The sequence below is a fragment of the Canis aureus genome, chromosome 24 (genome assembly GCF_053574225.1).
Source record: "Canis aureus isolate CA01 chromosome 24, VMU_Caureus_v.1.0, whole genome shotgun sequence".
NCBI lineage: Eukaryota > Metazoa > Chordata > Mammalia > Carnivora > Canidae > Canis > Canis aureus.
This window is the reverse complement of record NC_135634.1, coordinates 4,598,665-4,614,739: the sequence shown is the minus strand read 5'-3', so window position 1 is coordinate 4,614,739 and position 16,075 is coordinate 4,598,665. Positions and strand designations below refer to the sequence as shown.

Sequence of the window (16,075 nt, the reverse complement as noted above, 5' to 3'; positions counted from 1 at the left end):
AACCAGGGCATCAATGCAAACTTACCAAACAGAGCCCACTACATTGATGAAGTTAAGTCCAGCAGAGTTTGCCATGACCTGGGTGGCCGTGGTTCCTGTAGTTATGGATGTTACCATGGTGGAAAGAGGAATGGTCGTTACAGGCATTGCCTGGCTCAGAGACCTTTGCTGCTGAGCAAACTGAGTTAACAAAGTGGGCTGAGGGGTGAAGCCTGAATCTTGGGGAGTAAGGGTGGCTGAAGGGGTAATAGGAGTTGAGCTCTGAGCATCAGGAGGGTGTGGGGTCGATGAAGGGGTTGGTGTAGGAGTAGATGGCTTAGGAGTTCCAGATCCTGCTCATTGAGAAAAATAAAAATTGCTAGTTTGTTATAAATGGCCAGTCCTTTTTAAAATAAGGTTAATGGAATCTTACTTAGCACTGACAATTTGTTCCAGTTTTTTTTTTTAAGCAGTTAACTGCAAGTGTTAATTTCTACACATGATACATGAGTGTTGCTACACTCAATTACAATTAAGGATGCAGTATATCACCTAAAAATTCCATCAGAGATGCTATTACAGTAACAGTAAAAATATACATTTGTATTCTACCACAATACCCATTTAAAAGTTAATTTCCTACATGCTACCTTTGGCCTAAAAACTTTAAGAGGAATTCAAATTAATTTTTGTTATTTACGATTTCACTAATTTAGAACTTCACTTAAAAATATTGCTTCTTTTCTGTAACAGTCTGAGATAAACTCTGAACATACTTAATAAATTACATATGGTTAACAATCATAATTGGCACCTAAATGTACATGTTTAATTCCTAACACATCAAGTTTATCCTGACAAACAAATTTACAAAACGCAGTAATAAAGCAAATATTTGATAGATAATACTGCATCTTTAACAGTAACTGTGTACTTCTGTTTAAATGTAAGAATGTATAGAAAATCTGTTGTGAATGAAGTATGCACAGTTTATCAACTTTTAAAAAAAAAAACAAAAACAAAAAACAAAAACCAAAAAAATAAAACCAAAAGCTCTTGAGGTGTTTTCTTTTTTAGCTTTCATGTCCTGCAGAAAGAAAGGAAAGAAATGTGAATGTCCAGAAGCTGTCACTCAACCCTTACTTAAAGTAACAACTGTGTGCAGTAGATTAACATAATCCATACCCACAACATAAGAAGTGTGAATAAGACTTCCAGGAAATTTATAAATTTTTCTTTGTGCAAAACAAGAAGGCAGAAAAATTACACCTTTTGAGCTATCAAGATGAAGATGTTTATATCTAAGGCGAAGACCACTCTATCACTGTGCAGTGTATAAAACTTTCAGCACACTTTAGTTATCTATAAAAAAATCTAAAAAACTGGAATGCTTTTTTTCAAATTGATACCTAAATATCTCAGAAATCTCTAATTTGAAGAAATCTTCCCAATTGAATGCTAGAATTCTTGCATAAGTCTTCTTGATGTTAAAAAAAAAAGTATTCAGTAGTAAAAATTACATTTTAATATTTTCAGAATAATGCTTTATGATTACCACATTTTAGTAACTGATTACAATTTTTAAGAGTGTAGGAGTGTTTCTGAAAAATCAGCTTTCAGTTTATTCTATCACCACCTTGGAACTAGTTGGTTTCTTACATACACAAATAGGACTGCAGCAACAACTCGTATGACATTTTTCCTTTCATATCAGCTATATAATTTACATAAAATGTAACATGATCCTAGGGTACACTGGAATAAAAAGTATTTTGGAATCTTATTGCCACATTTGGCTAACATCTTTTTAAGGATATGTGTAGGTTGTAAGTCTATAAGGTATACACACAGTGCATACACAGATACAGAAAAACAAATACAATTACAATAAACACAAAATACATACAATCAACAAGAGATTTGCCTGAAGCTTCTCAAAATTTATACATTTTGGGTACATAGTACATTTAGATTTCAATTTTACTGGTCAAAAAAAAATAGCTGTTTTAAGAAACACTAAGTACAAAAAGCTAATGAAGAGCTTATGAGGAATTTAAGTTATAACTCACTTTGTGATGAGCTGGCAGGTGACAGGGCAGCTGGAGAAAGCATGCTAACTTGATTGAGATCCACAGATGACTTCCGAGAAAGACTTGGTGGCTTGGAAGCAGGAGGAGGAGTTGGAGATTTTAGAAAGCTGCTGGCCTGTTGTGGTGTAAAATAGTTACCTAGAAGAATATAAAAGTTATTTTCTACACTTACAATTCAAAATTCTGTTAACTAAGTCATTATATGAAGTTTTAAAAACAGATTTTGACTGTGTGACATGTTTTACTCCAGATTACAGACAACAAAGAATTTAATACCTGAAGAACTATTTCCTGAGCTTGAGGGAAGTTTGATGGGTGGAGGTCGATGTTTTACTCCCTTTCCCAATACTGAAGACTGAACTGACACAGTCTCAGGCTGCTAAGAGACAGGGACATTAAATATACTTGTTAAAATTAAATTAAGCTCAAATCAGAAATCCATAAATTAATGCCACTATAGCTTCTAGATGAGAACACACAGTTTAAAACTCTGCAAAGTACTCTTATTGTAATAGATTGGGTGTGAGAGTTAAAAAAATACATAATTTCACATAAGAAGATCCATGAAATAAATTATAGTATATATAAAAAATGAAGATTTCTAGATAGTAAGGTGGGCAGACAGTTTGAGGAAGGTCAGATAGGTAAACTTCCACTCTAAAGCAAAGCTTCCACTCTTAAATCTTTCCAGGGAAAATAGTAAATTGTTGAAGCCAGGTGATTAATATGCACAGATAGATGTTCATTATACCCTTCTACCTTTGTGTATACTTGAAAGTTTACATTATAAAAAGTTAAATACTTGAACTGGTATAGCCACTCTGGAAAACTGTGTGGAGGTTCCTCAAAGAGTTAAAAATAGATCTGCCCTACGACCCAGCAATTGCACCACTGGGGATTTACCCCAAAGATACAGATGCAGTGAAACGGCAGGACACCTGCACCCCAATGTTTATAGCAGCAATGTCCACCATAGTCAAACTGTGGAAGGAGTTTTGGTGCCCAAGGAAAAATGAATGGATAAAGAAGATGTGGTCTATGTATACAATGGAATATTACTCAGCCTTTGGAAACGACAAATACCCACCATTTGCTTCGATGTGGATGGAACTGGAGGGTATTACTCTGAGTGAAGTAAGTCAATAGGAGAAGGACAAACATTATATGGTCTCATTCATTTGGGGAATATAAAAAATAGTGAAAGGGAATAAAAGGGAAAGGAGAAAAAATGAGTGGGAAATATCAGAAAGGGAGACAGAACATGAGAGACTCCTTACTCTGGGAAACGAACAAGGGGTGGTGGAAAGGGAGGTGGGCGGGGGGTAGGGGTGACTGGGTGACGGGCACTGAGGGGGGCACTTTATCGGATGAGCACTGGGTGTTATTCTATATGTTGGCAAATCGAACTCCAATAAAAAAAGTACACAAAAAAATAAATAAAAAAAAATAAAAAGTTAAATACTACACAATACCCCCATCCCTTGAAAAAAAGTCTTTAACATTTCTTAGATTCTTTGAAAAACAAATAAGGACAAAAGAGTCATCAAACACACTTCTGTTTCTTTCCCTGGAGAAAGCTGGCTCAAGCTGGCAGAGCCACTGGAGCTGTGTGACATTTTGACTGGACATTTGGCTTCATTCTGGACCAATTCCTGGTACTGATTGACTACCCTGGAATATGAAGAGTAAATGAGTAAAGATTAGCTAACTCTGTTCTAAACACAAATTTATAGGAAATAAATAACTGTTAACAAAAAAATTCCACCAAAATTAACACAAAGATTCAAACTAGACAATTTATCTTTGTACCAAAGGTACATTCTTCTAGTCTTTTCAACAAGCTACTCAAAACATTTTGCTAATAAACAATCTAAAGATAAACATATAGTATCTTCCTTCTAATACAGGAATTACAGGGATTATTTAACCAATTAGCAGCTAAAGAAATTACCCACTGACTTTCACTCACATTCTGATTATATACTTAGAAATTATCCTCCTGAGCTACCATAGATATTTTATCTATGCTTTCTTATTCAAAATACACTGTATTTTAAACATTATTCTTGTGTTATTTTCCTAATTCCATAAGAAATCCTTTAAAAGTGAAGTTTTTAATATCCATCCAGATTAAAGATAAAAATGCAAATATTTTTACCTCTCAGCATCAGTCTTCGATCCAATAACAAACCTGAAGTGTTTAAAAGAGAGAAAAGTATTATGTTAAGAGTTGTCTTAAGGAGCCCTGGGATACTTTTGAAGGCTTCCATATTTTAGTGACTGTAGTTTTATAAAATGAGTCAATCTACAGAGATATTACAAAAAAAATTATTAAATACATTTAAACTTATGAAGCAATGACCAAGTTTTGCATGCATTATAAAATAATTCTGTGGATAATTTGGCTGATTTAAGGGAGATGTATTTTGGCACAAAACTGATGTATAAAAACAAAATCTGGGCTGAAAGTTACCAAGTGCTATATATACTTGCAAGTGTCTGCCCTACAGCAAAATTCACTGAACTACTGTGTCCAATGCCTTTGGCTTTCCTCTCACTTTAACCTTTGATTTTTGAAGTCATTAATGTCTACAGAGCAGATCTTAGAATATATTTTAGACAAGGAAGGTAGTTTGTTGCCAATTCAATAAAATGTCTTTACCAAATCTTTTTAAAGAATTTGACATTTATATGATTTCTTAACAGATTAAAATAGTGAATTTGTTTATTTTTTAATTACCAATTTGAATGATCATCTGTGGAGGAGCTGAAATATAAAATGTAAAAAAAAGAAAAAACTTGGTTAATGCAGCTCAAACTTTAATTTCATAGTTATTAATTCAAGTAATTTATGAATATGGAGGAATGACTGGAAGTAACAAATCATGCAGCATTTTTCAGCATCTCCCTGATGTGAAGGCAAAAAATTCAATTCTCTTGTTACCGCTACTCAATTGGCATTTGAACTGATTTTTTTTTAATGAGAAGAATTAATATTATCTCTTTGTGTTTGAGGAAAGTTTATGATTTAAAATGACCAATGTCTGTCTAGAAAGGGGAGATTTCTAAAAATAATGGTAATCAAAATATCTGATCTATGTGGTATTCAACACTAGGAACTGTTAATGTGAAAAAATAACTTAGTGATTCCCCAAATAAAACTATTTCTTCCCACTGACTTTAACTTAGATACTGGTGAGGTTGTTCTTTAAAATCCATTTCTGCTATAGTTTCAATTCATATTTTATGTTAAGTAAAGACTTCATAAACAATTTAACATAAGCCTGACCCCTGCCTTTTTTCTTTTAAGCTCCTTTCTGTAGTCTCTTCTATTTGAAAGAGCAACCTGATTGAAAAACAAAATAAACTAACAATGAAAACAAAATACTGTTACCTTGTACTGAATAAGCATAGTCCATAAGTTTTGGAAGATCAAATGTGTATTATTTTTTCAGAGCCAAAAACCACATTAAGCACCGAGTCTTTGTCCTTACAAGCAGTGGTGCAATACCAAGGATCTTTTCATTTACAGTAAGCTTGTTACCCATTTAAACAAACTACTTCTCAGAAATGCTTCAACTTCATGCTCACAGGTTGAAGTCACATCCACACATAACTATAACAAGGAAATGTCCTTCAAAGCAAGTAAGGAATTATACTATAGATTTTTAAAAAGGTATTATTATTATTATTTTAAATAACTCCTGGACAGCCTGGTAATTGTTGTAGTTTTTTTTTTTGTTTTTTGTTTTTTTTGACAACATGGTAATTGTAATTTAGGTCTACTTATATCCACTGACAAATCTAAATTGGAGTACTTTAATAACAAATGAATCTCCAAAGGGAAATTTTTATTCATTGGTGGTTGCTAGATAAATTCTGAGGTCTAATTTTGTCAACTACATGCATTTAACAGAACTCACTGGGATGGAGACATCTGGCTGTCATTTTCTTCATCTTCTTTACACGGCTGTATTTTACCATAGTAAAGTGGATCACCAAGTGACTGCAAAATGGTCAGCTTTGTTTTCTGATACTGATTACCAGCTTCACATTCAAATACATAATCATCTTTTACATCCTGGAAAAGACAGTGTCCCAGATACTTTCTTCAGTCAATACACAAAGTTAACAAACAACACATTAACTTGTAACTGGCAATAAGACAGATCACATTTTGACTATAGACTTAAGCCCATCTAAGAAAATAAAGTCCAGGATTCTTTTTTACATAGCACTTTTCAGGATGAGAGTTCCAATAGAGTAGTTAACCAAGCCCAAGAGAAATAATAGCAGAATTGCATATACTGTACATACAAATGCAAATACTAAATATTAAAGGGGTAAAAGTTTTGGAGACAGAACTACTTCTGTTTGTCACATATAAAGAATTATTACTGCACTTAGGGAAAATTACACAGAACATTCAAAATCATTGTTAGAATAAGTTACTAATTAGAAACAGAAAACAAATCAGAACTACCAATATGCTTCTGAAACAGAAAAATGCAGTTACACAACTGCCCTTTACAATGAAAACTATACTTTATGAAAAACAAAACAATTTTTCTTTCCTTTAATTCACCAAACCCCCAGGATGTACTTTATATAAAAAAACAAAAAATAAAAAACAAAAAACTTCAAGTAAAAGCACTTTATGTTTAATAAATTCAGAAACAGCCTCATCAGAAAGGAGACTGCAATGATGGACTTACATGGGCTGGCCAGACTGTGGGTTGTGAGTCATCAGATTTGATGGACTTTTCCACTTTAGCATATTTCTCCACCTAAGTAATCAAATCAAGAGACAGCAGATGTAATGGAATCAGTATTGTGAACAAAGGGAAAGACCTAAATCACTCAACAATACAATACAGTTTCAAGCACAAAAATTCTTAAATTACTGATAACATTATTTAAACTCTAGTTTAAAACTCTCCTGATACATTAATTTCACTATTTGGCTTTAATAACAAATTAGAATCTCTTTTGTCATTAAATAGGTGTAGTAAACACAAATGCTTTTTTTTGGGCAGTTCCTCTTCTTTTATCCCGTAAGTTGATATCATCACATTTATCCTTTAGGAAAGCTAGAAAGTCAAAAAGAGAATCAGGACCAGGATCTTTTCCTTCAGCTGGGTTTTCATGGAACAAGAGTTCTCTTAAGAGTGGTGACAAAACTGGGGGAAGTCTAGGGAATTTATATTGAAGTGGATAAAATTTTTGTTAATGTTTTCCATTTTTTAATCGGACATGGACCGTATATTCTGCATCATCTCCTACTAGCCCATGTGAATCAAATATTCTCATCTTTCTGGCAACCATGACCTTAAGAGTAAATCAGATTCACCTGGGAACTTGGTAAAGATACAGATTTCCATGTCCTTCCCCTGGAGACCTGACTAAATTAGAAGATCTGGGGCCTGAAACCTATATTTATTTGGCATTCTAGATGATTCTTCTGATAGATTCAGACTGAGAAACTTTGTATTAGTTTTGCTACTCAAAGTGTAAGCTGTGAACCCAGCACCCTCCACCACCTCCCCCTAGTACCATGCAACCTGGGAGACTGGCAAAACTGCAGCATCTCAAGTGCTAGCTCAGATTTCCTGAATTAAAATCTGCATTTTATCAAGCAAGCCCAGGTGATTAGGATACACATTAAAGTTTGGGAAGCAATGCTTTGGATATCCAGTCTACTTTCCAAAGCTAAATCCCACTCTTTGGTATTTATACTAACATCTCTTCTCAAGCTGTGTTCCTCCAGAAACACCTAAATTATCAAAAAATAATATAGTTTACCTCCTTTAGTCATATATATATTGTACTTCTGATGGTTTTGGATTTGTACTTTTCACAATTTTTTTTTTAATTTCCAGAAAATAAGAATAGTACATTTGCTAGCTTAGGAAGGATGCAAAAGAAAAGCAAACATCCATTAAAATAACAAACCAATTTTAAAGAGTTGAGCAAAGAACAAAATGGAACACAGGAGAAATAGGAAAGTAAAAGAAATAAGGGACAGGTCATCAAAAGGTCTCTTTCATGTTTTTGATCATTTATAGGTCATGAATATTATGGATCAGCAGAAAATAACATCAAAGTTTCTAATTTTGGCCACTGCTCTAATATTGTTAATTTTTACATTTAACTAATTCAAGAAAAGTAGCATTACCAGGAAATTATAATGAAATACTATGAAAAAAGAATACATCTTATACGTATTATGTAATATTACCATCTTTTTCTATATTTAAAAATTCCTTGGTTATTATTCCTACTCTAAACAGACTTTTTACAGCAATACAGATGTATTAAGCAGTTATTCTTACACAAGTTAATGTGAAAGAATATTCTTAAAATATTCTAAAAATGAGTTACTGATTAAAAAAAAATCATTACTTTGTAAGTTAAGTGTTTGTTTTCCTAGAGTATAAGCTGCTACTAGTTAAATTTAGGAACCTTATATGAAAATAAGTGCAGGGATCCCTGGGTGGCGCAGCGGTTTAGCGCCTGCCTTTGGCCCAGGGTGTGTTCCTAGAGACCCAGGATCGAATCCCACGTCGGGCTTCCGGTGCATGGAGCCTGCTTCTCCCTCTGCTTCTCCCTCTGCCTGTGTCTCTGCCTCTCTCACTGTGTGCCTATCATAAATAAAAAAAAAAAAAAAAAAAAAAGAAAATAAGTGCAATTCATGAACTGACTTACATCCACTTCAGAAGGTATGGCCAAATTACAGGGACTCCGCTTCCACATATCTACACACTGAAAATTAAAAACAGTATTAATACGCTGAAAGTTCAAAGTGAGCAGAGCTCTGACATAATAATAAGCTTCATTTAAAAAAACACATACTTACATTTCCTGCTTTAGATATCTTGAGATCATAATGTTGACCTGCCTTTCTTTCCTTCCTTTTTTGTAAGAAATCAAGTAATTTTAGCTGTGGAGGAGGTGGACAATGAGACAGATCCTGTTGCCGATTCAGAGACGACCTGGAATACCTCTTGAAACATCTGAAATATTAAGAGTCAAACTAACAAAATTAAAGAAATAAAAAATCTCTAATTAGATCAGTAAGCATTATATATATAAATCACAGATATCTGTAGAACACTACCTCTTGCCAAGCAAAGTCCCAGGCAATGGTAAAACAAAAATGAACAAGACCAACAAAATTCCTGCCACCATGGAACTAAGAAGTCCAGAGGGAGAAAAAAAACATTCATATGTAAACAGGTAAGATCATTTCAGAGAGCACTGATCAGTAGGAGGAAAAACAAAACAAAAGAAAACCAGGGTACTGTGGTGAGTCAGAGATAGAGAGGGCAACATTAGGTAAGATAAAGGAAGGACTGACTGAAGAAATGATGTGTGAGCTGAGACATGAATGGCAAGAAGGAATTGGCTATGAAAAGATCATGGAGGGCACCTGTGTGGTTCATTGGTTGGGCGTCTGCCTTCTGCTCAGGTCATGATCTCAAGGACCTAGGATCAAGCCTTGCATTGGGCTCCCTGCTTGGTAAGGAGTCTGCTTTGCCCTCTCCCTCTGCCTCCACCCACCCCTGCATCCCCTGCTCATGCTCTCTCTCACTAGCAAACAGGTAAAATCTAAAAACAAACAAACAAAAAAGACAAGATCTGGGAATGAGTATCTGAAGTACAGAGAAAAACGTAAAAACTAAAAAAGAATTAATTAATTAATTAATTAATTAATCTGTTTTAAAGACAGAAAATAGATGTGGCCACATTAAATAGATGAGGTCAGAGAATGAGGAACGGGCCTTACAGATCAATGGTGAAGTGTTTTGATTTAATGTGAAGTACAATGAGAAGCTTTTAGGGAAATTTAAGGAAGCAGTGGCATAATCTCCTTTGAGGTTTTTAAAAGATATTAAGGTTTGCTGACCTGGCAAATAGACCAGAAGGGAGCAAAGATAAGTAGCGGGAAGATCGGTTGAATAGAAATTTACTGCAGAAGTCAAGATGAAGATGACGGTGACTTTAACAAAAAGATTTAGCAGTGGGCATGGAGATGTGGAGAGAAAGAGAGATTTTATAAGAACTGCTGACTGATCTTATATGGACTTATTTCACTATTTCTGAAATTGTATCTTTTCTTTAGCATACACTGTTTACACAATAAATTTAGGAATTTAGAAATTGGGTTTTTGAAATCCTTCAAACTTGAAGATTATCCAAAGTGAGCAATTCAAACAATTATGTCAAGAGTACTTAATGACGAACGAATTAGAACTGTAGCCCAAATTAATGTAAGTAGAGGAGATAGCTAAGACATTTAAAGACAAATTACAACGTTATAAAAGGGGCATCTGCTTATAAACTAACTTGCCAGGCTGTGATATTTTACCAGATCTCAAAAATAAATTCAAATTGTTTCTTTCTTTCCACAATTTTATTTACTTGAGAGAGGGAGAGAGAGCACAAGTGGGGAGGAGGAGGAGGAGAAGCAGACTCCCTGCTAAGCAGGGAGCCCGACTAGGGTCTCTATCCCAGAACCCCTGGATTATAACTTAAGCCAAAGGCAGATGCTTAACCAAATGAGCCACCCAGGCACCCCCACATCATTTCTTGAAAAGCATTATTATCAAAACAAACAGGTTATTGGTTATTAGTAATTAATAAAGAAATTATTCTTTGTTTATACTTGTCTCTTCTCAGCCTCTCTTTGGTAAACACTCTAAACTTTAGAAGTTTATTCTTTCACAAAATGCAGAGAATGTACCATTTCAATATAAAGCAGACAGTATTTAAAAACCGTAATACACAAAAAAAGTAATATAAGGCCATTAAATTCCTATTTAAAAAAAAAATCAGAGCACTTACTTTGGAGGGAAAAGATGCCATAAATAGGGAAGTTTAAAGCTACTTGCCTAGGAGCATCCTTTGGTTTACCTATCTACAAAGGCAATTACCGTTTCATTGGGCGTGTATTCATCTTTTGCTTGTTATAAAGCAGTCTGTTTGCAGTGCAGGTTACTGCTATAGAAGGATCAAGACACAGTGGTTCAGCTGTAGCGAGGATCAGTTGGCTCTCAAGCAACAGTTTATCTTCCTAGAATGTGTTAAGAGCAAACGTCAATAACAGATACAAATTTTTCAAAATTCAGTAATTTGTCCAAAATGGTCAAGTTGTAAGAGTGCCTATTCATTAATTCAACAAATATTTGCTGAGCACCTAATGTGTTAGGGCCTATTCTAAGCATTGAGGATTAAGTAGTGAACAAAACAGATAAATCTGCTTCCACAAAGCTTACAGATTCATGATGGATCATAGAATTTTCATTAACACAGAGATTAACACTCCCATTCTATACTTAGCTTAACTTCATTACAAAAATAAAAATGAACACACTAACACTGTATACACTCTATATGCCCAATTTCAAATTGTATACAAGTGTTTTACTGGTATTGCTTTACTGCATTCCATTTTTTGTTGCTTAATGATTAAGTTATTTTAATAGCAACAACTAAATTTTTTATGGTCAATGAGTCAATTAATACTATTGCTGAATAAGAATTTTTGCAAACAAAGAAACACTGCTTCTTTCAACAGTTCAACTTTTTATTATGGCTATTTTCAAACATACACAAAAAAAGACAGAAGTATAGTGACACCCATGTACCAACATTCATTTCATTTAACAACTGCCCCTGTAACATATTTGTTTAGCTGGAGTAATTTAAAATAGGTTATATTATTTTATCTGAAAAAACTTAAGCATGCATTGCTAATTGATAGGAGCTCTAACATCCAGTCTGGCTTTAAATTTCCCATTATCTCCAGTGTATTTTTAGTTGGTTTGTTAAAATTTCAGCTCAAAGTCTATAGTTATATTTGGTTTTTATCTCTTAAACATCTTTTTAAAATTCTGTAATGATCACCTCTTTCTCATTTTTTTCCCCTTTTCTCATGCAGTTGTTTATTGGATCTGACCAACTCTTTCCCTGTGGACTTTAACTGGATCTGACTGATTGCTTCCTCACTTTGTCATTTAATAGTTTCTTTTACTTCCTGAATTCCTAGTAAACTACTAGATCTAGAAGCTTAATTTAATTCTTGTTCTGCCTTTTAAGACAGTAATTCTTGTCTAATAGGCACTATCTGTACTTTCTCTTGCATCACACCAGGAGAAACACAATGAATGACTGTCCCCCTTCTACACCAGTGGGGTTAGTCAGATCTCTGCATTATAAATACTATGAACCTATGATCTAATGGTTTATATACCTAAGAATTCTAGTTGTCTAGATTAATACTTCTAAATTGATGTTTTAAAAAATCCATTATTTATTTCTTTTGTACCTATTAGCTGTAATTATTACCCCCAGCCCTCCTTGAGGCTATGTATAATATGTGCTAAGTAGTTGTGAGTGTCAGCTTTTCAATTGTGGTAAGATTACCCATCAGGCAGGAATGTTATGGAGCTTACATCAACATTTAATGGTATAAAATTCAAGGAAAATTAAGTTGAGATACTATTAATATCTATAATATGTGAAATCACAACAAAATTTTTGCAATTTGGAATCCTTAATTACAAAAGCACCATTTAGAATGCATCTCATTCAAAGAAATTCAAATACTCTCCAATATCGGAAATGCAAGTGGTCTTCTATACTTCCTGATTCTTACTGGAACCTTTTAAAATCATTAATAAAGCAATATTTGAATGTATTATACTCTCAAAAGTTAAGTCTAAATCCATGTTTATATGAATGCAAATTTAGAAAATAAACTTTTGTGTAAAGATGCAGGTAGTATTTTTTTGTTTGTTTTATTTTGAGATCTTATTTATTTACTTGTGAGACATAGGCAGAGAGAAAGAAGCAGGTTCCATGCAGGGAGCCTGATGTGGGACTCGATCCCGGAACTCTAGGATCATGTCCTGGGCTGAAGGCAGGCGGTCAACAGCTGAGCCACCTAGGCATCCCCAGGTAGTAGTTTTCAAAGACAGAAACTATGCATCTGCCTGTAAGAAATGTCCTCTACTAACATTTACTTTGTATCAAGATAATTCTGTATGTTCTCCCTCTTTTCTACTGAGATGTAACTGACACACTATTTTTAGGTGCAGGAATGATTTGATATTTGTATACACTGCAAAATGACCACATTAAGCCTAGGTAACAAGTATTACTACATACAGCTACAAAAGTTATTCTTCTTGTGGAGAAAAATTTTAAGATCTAGTTTTTCTAAATAATTTTCTCCTAATCACTGATTGGCTATCTAACATAGAGTTCATACAGGAAAGGCAGAATAAAAATGCTACAATCTCTCCCTTTATTCATCAACATTCAAAATAAGAAACTGATATCCTAGCAACTTCTTATGCTGACCAATAAGGGTTGGTTTTTTTTTTGTTTTTTTTTGGTTTTTAATATTCTTTCAATAGCTTTTAACCTTGCAGGTGAAGATTACAGCCTAAACTAAAACACAACACTTGACAGTTACTGATGATTGCATCTTATTCATAACCACATTTTGCAGATAATTTTCATTATTGATATTTTCTTGGGTTTAGTAACTCTTCTCCTCTATAGCAGCAGAGTGGTACCTAATATACACTGAGCCAGCACTGGAGAGTTAATTGGCTAGGCTTTTTGCCTAATAACAGGCATGAATGGCAAAAAGATAGGCTAGACCTGCTTTAGCATCCTAGATAATAAAAAAGCAGCATCTATTGTATCCATGGTATAAAAACAAATATTTTTCTTCTATTTGAATGGGGATTAAAAAAAATTAAGTTTCACACGTTGTGCAGATGAAGGCATTCTGACCCTGTTTCACCATCGTCCTAAAGCAAATGGGACTGAACTATTTAGTTCCCTGAGCAATTACTGCATGGATGAAGAGACCCCTGACTTCTAAAGCTCATAAAGGAATCCTAAAACTTACTCATGAATAAAATTATGAGTAAAATATCTTTTGTTTAACTTAATGGTAAGTACTGTTCTACCCTTTATTTTGCCTGTTTGGGATTAAAAAACAACTAACCTGGGTCCATTTATGGTTATCGCTTGTTATTGAATGTACATCACAGATTAAAGTCTAAAAAAATATAAAATTTAAGAAATACATTAATATGTAGACATGCAAACATATGAAAATATTTAATAAATAAAACTTTAAGTAAAACTTAAAATTCCCTTTTTTTAAAGTTTTGTTTTTAGGTAATCTCTACTTCCAAAGTGGGGCCTGAACTTACAACTCTGAGATTAAAAAAGTCAACAGCTCCACTGACTGAGCTAGCCAGGCACCCGTAAAATAATTAAACATTCCTTACCTGCATTGTTGGTCGTAAGAGAATATGCCTACTTTGGTAACCAGGAGATTTCATATTACTGGACTGCCTGTAGTCACGTATTTCTGCTATGACACATCCACAATGAAAAATATTAACCTGTTTTAAGTGAAAATATTTAATTGTCTTTTTTAAAAGACTACATAAGTATTTTTACATTCAATGTTCAGGTTCTTTACATGCTTATGCAATGCTTCTGACCACTCACATAATCTTAAGTGGACTTCCTTACTGGTGGATTTACCACTATATAAACTTTTCCAAGGAATTATTTTATGGTCATCACTATGACTCAAGAAGCAGTTTAAAATCATTTAATGGCTTCTAATTATAGATTTGAGTTTTGGCATTTATATTCTATTAATGTTATAAATCACTGGAAATGCTGTTCTTGATGTTCACTGGCCCACTGTTATAATTTGCTAACTCTGTCATTGTTATAGTTTGTCTTTGTTATACACTGTCAATCAAATCTGCCAGAGTTTCGGCTTCTGATTTTCAGAAATATGACTGTCTTTACTAACAAAAGAAGCTAACTAAAAATATAAATAATAATTTTCAGCTAAACATACCATTTTCCAGGCCAAAGGTAAGAACATTTATCACTTAAGTCTTGCTAAATACAACCTGCTATAGGCACTTATAGTATTAGGTTTTTTCACTCTTTCAGAACTTTTACTGGGAACTGTGACTTTCTATGCTAGGAGTTGTTATTATGCTCATTCTTTTAAACGAGTATTTATTGAAAACGACAATGTGAACTATATGCCAGGCACAATCCAAGAAGCTTCACAGATACAGAGATGGTGGTGGTGGGATGACATTTACTCTTAATATGGGAAGACAGGGAATAAACATGTACAGAAATAAACAAGATAATCTTAGATGATGATAAATGCTAGAAAGGAAATAAAATAGAGAGGAGCTAACTTAGATTGTGTGATCAAATAAAAAACTCTTTGAGGGAGTGACTTTCTGGCTGAGGCCTGAATCATAACAAAGGGCCAGAAATCGGCACAGATCATCCAAACAGAAGGAACAGCAGATAAAAAGTCTTAAGGTAGGAATAAACTTGGTGTGTTTTAATATGTAAAGAATCATAGATGTCTGCAGTGTAGCGAGTAAAGATAAGAATCAGGAGATGAAGAAGAGAAGGCAGGGGTTTTGTACAGTGAGAAGACATTAGACAATTTTAAGCTAGGAACCTTTTTTTGTTTTTTGTTTTTTTTTTTCCAATTTTTGTTTTGTAAGCTTATCTAACTCTCCATGGAGAATTGATTTCTGGGGTTCTAGAGTGAAAGCAAAAAGTTCAGCAAGGTAACTACAACAGGTCATGACCATAAATATTTTGAAGGTACAGCTGACATTTGCTGATGGACTGAACGTGAAAGGTGAAAGCAAGATAGAGATTACAGAGATTGAAACTGGTATGAAAGCTTTATTCTTGTCATGGTAAGTTTGAGGAATCTATTACATACCCCAGTAAATAGAAGTTTGGACCTTGACGGAATGAACAGTCATGCAGAGAGATATAAGCAACAAATTAAATGTCATTTTAAAACCCATGACACTGATTGACATCCTCCGGGGACAGAGTGTTACTAAAGAATGGGGGGGGGGGTAGGATTGAACCCTGAAAACCTCACACATTTATGAGTGGAATAGAGATGACAGTAA

The 16,075-nt window shown here is 34.0% G+C and overlaps 1 protein-coding gene across 20 annotated transcripts in view; it reads right to left on the bottom strand.

The window, feature by feature from the left end:
• The window catches only part of SUPT20H (SPT20 homolog, SAGA complex component), a 39,976-nt gene that overhangs the window by 11,873 nt on the left and 12,028 nt on the right, over positions 1–16,075 (bottom strand). For 14 of the 20 annotated variants that reach the window (XR_013362726.1, XR_013362727.1, XM_077867978.1 and 11 more), the window contains 13 exons: positions 14,381–14,497; positions 14,092–14,145; positions 11,003–11,142; positions 8,926–9,082; positions 8,775–8,831; positions 6,785–6,856; positions 5,993–6,150; positions 4,810–4,836; positions 4,228–4,260; positions 3,623–3,740; positions 2,346–2,448; positions 2,049–2,207; positions 26–332 (listed from right to left, as the gene is read on the bottom strand). Coding sequence is in view for 18 of the 20 variants with exons in the window: in XM_077867978.1 (XP_077724104.1) it covers positions 26–332; positions 2,049–2,207; positions 2,346–2,448; positions 3,623–3,740; positions 4,228–4,260; positions 4,810–4,836; positions 5,993–6,150; positions 6,785–6,856; positions 8,775–8,831; positions 8,926–9,082; positions 11,003–11,142; positions 14,092–14,145; positions 14,381–14,497 (1,502 nt within the window). In the remaining 2 variants the exon portion in view is untranslated. The remainder of the gene's footprint in view (positions 1–25; positions 333–2,048; positions 2,208–2,345; positions 2,449–3,622; positions 3,741–4,227; positions 4,261–4,809; positions 4,837–5,992; positions 6,151–6,784; positions 6,857–8,774; positions 8,832–8,925; positions 9,083–11,002; positions 11,143–14,091; positions 14,146–14,380; positions 14,498–16,075) is intronic. The other 6 variants (XM_077867988.1, XM_077867990.1, XM_077867992.1 and 3 more) reach the window with 3 other exon arrangements.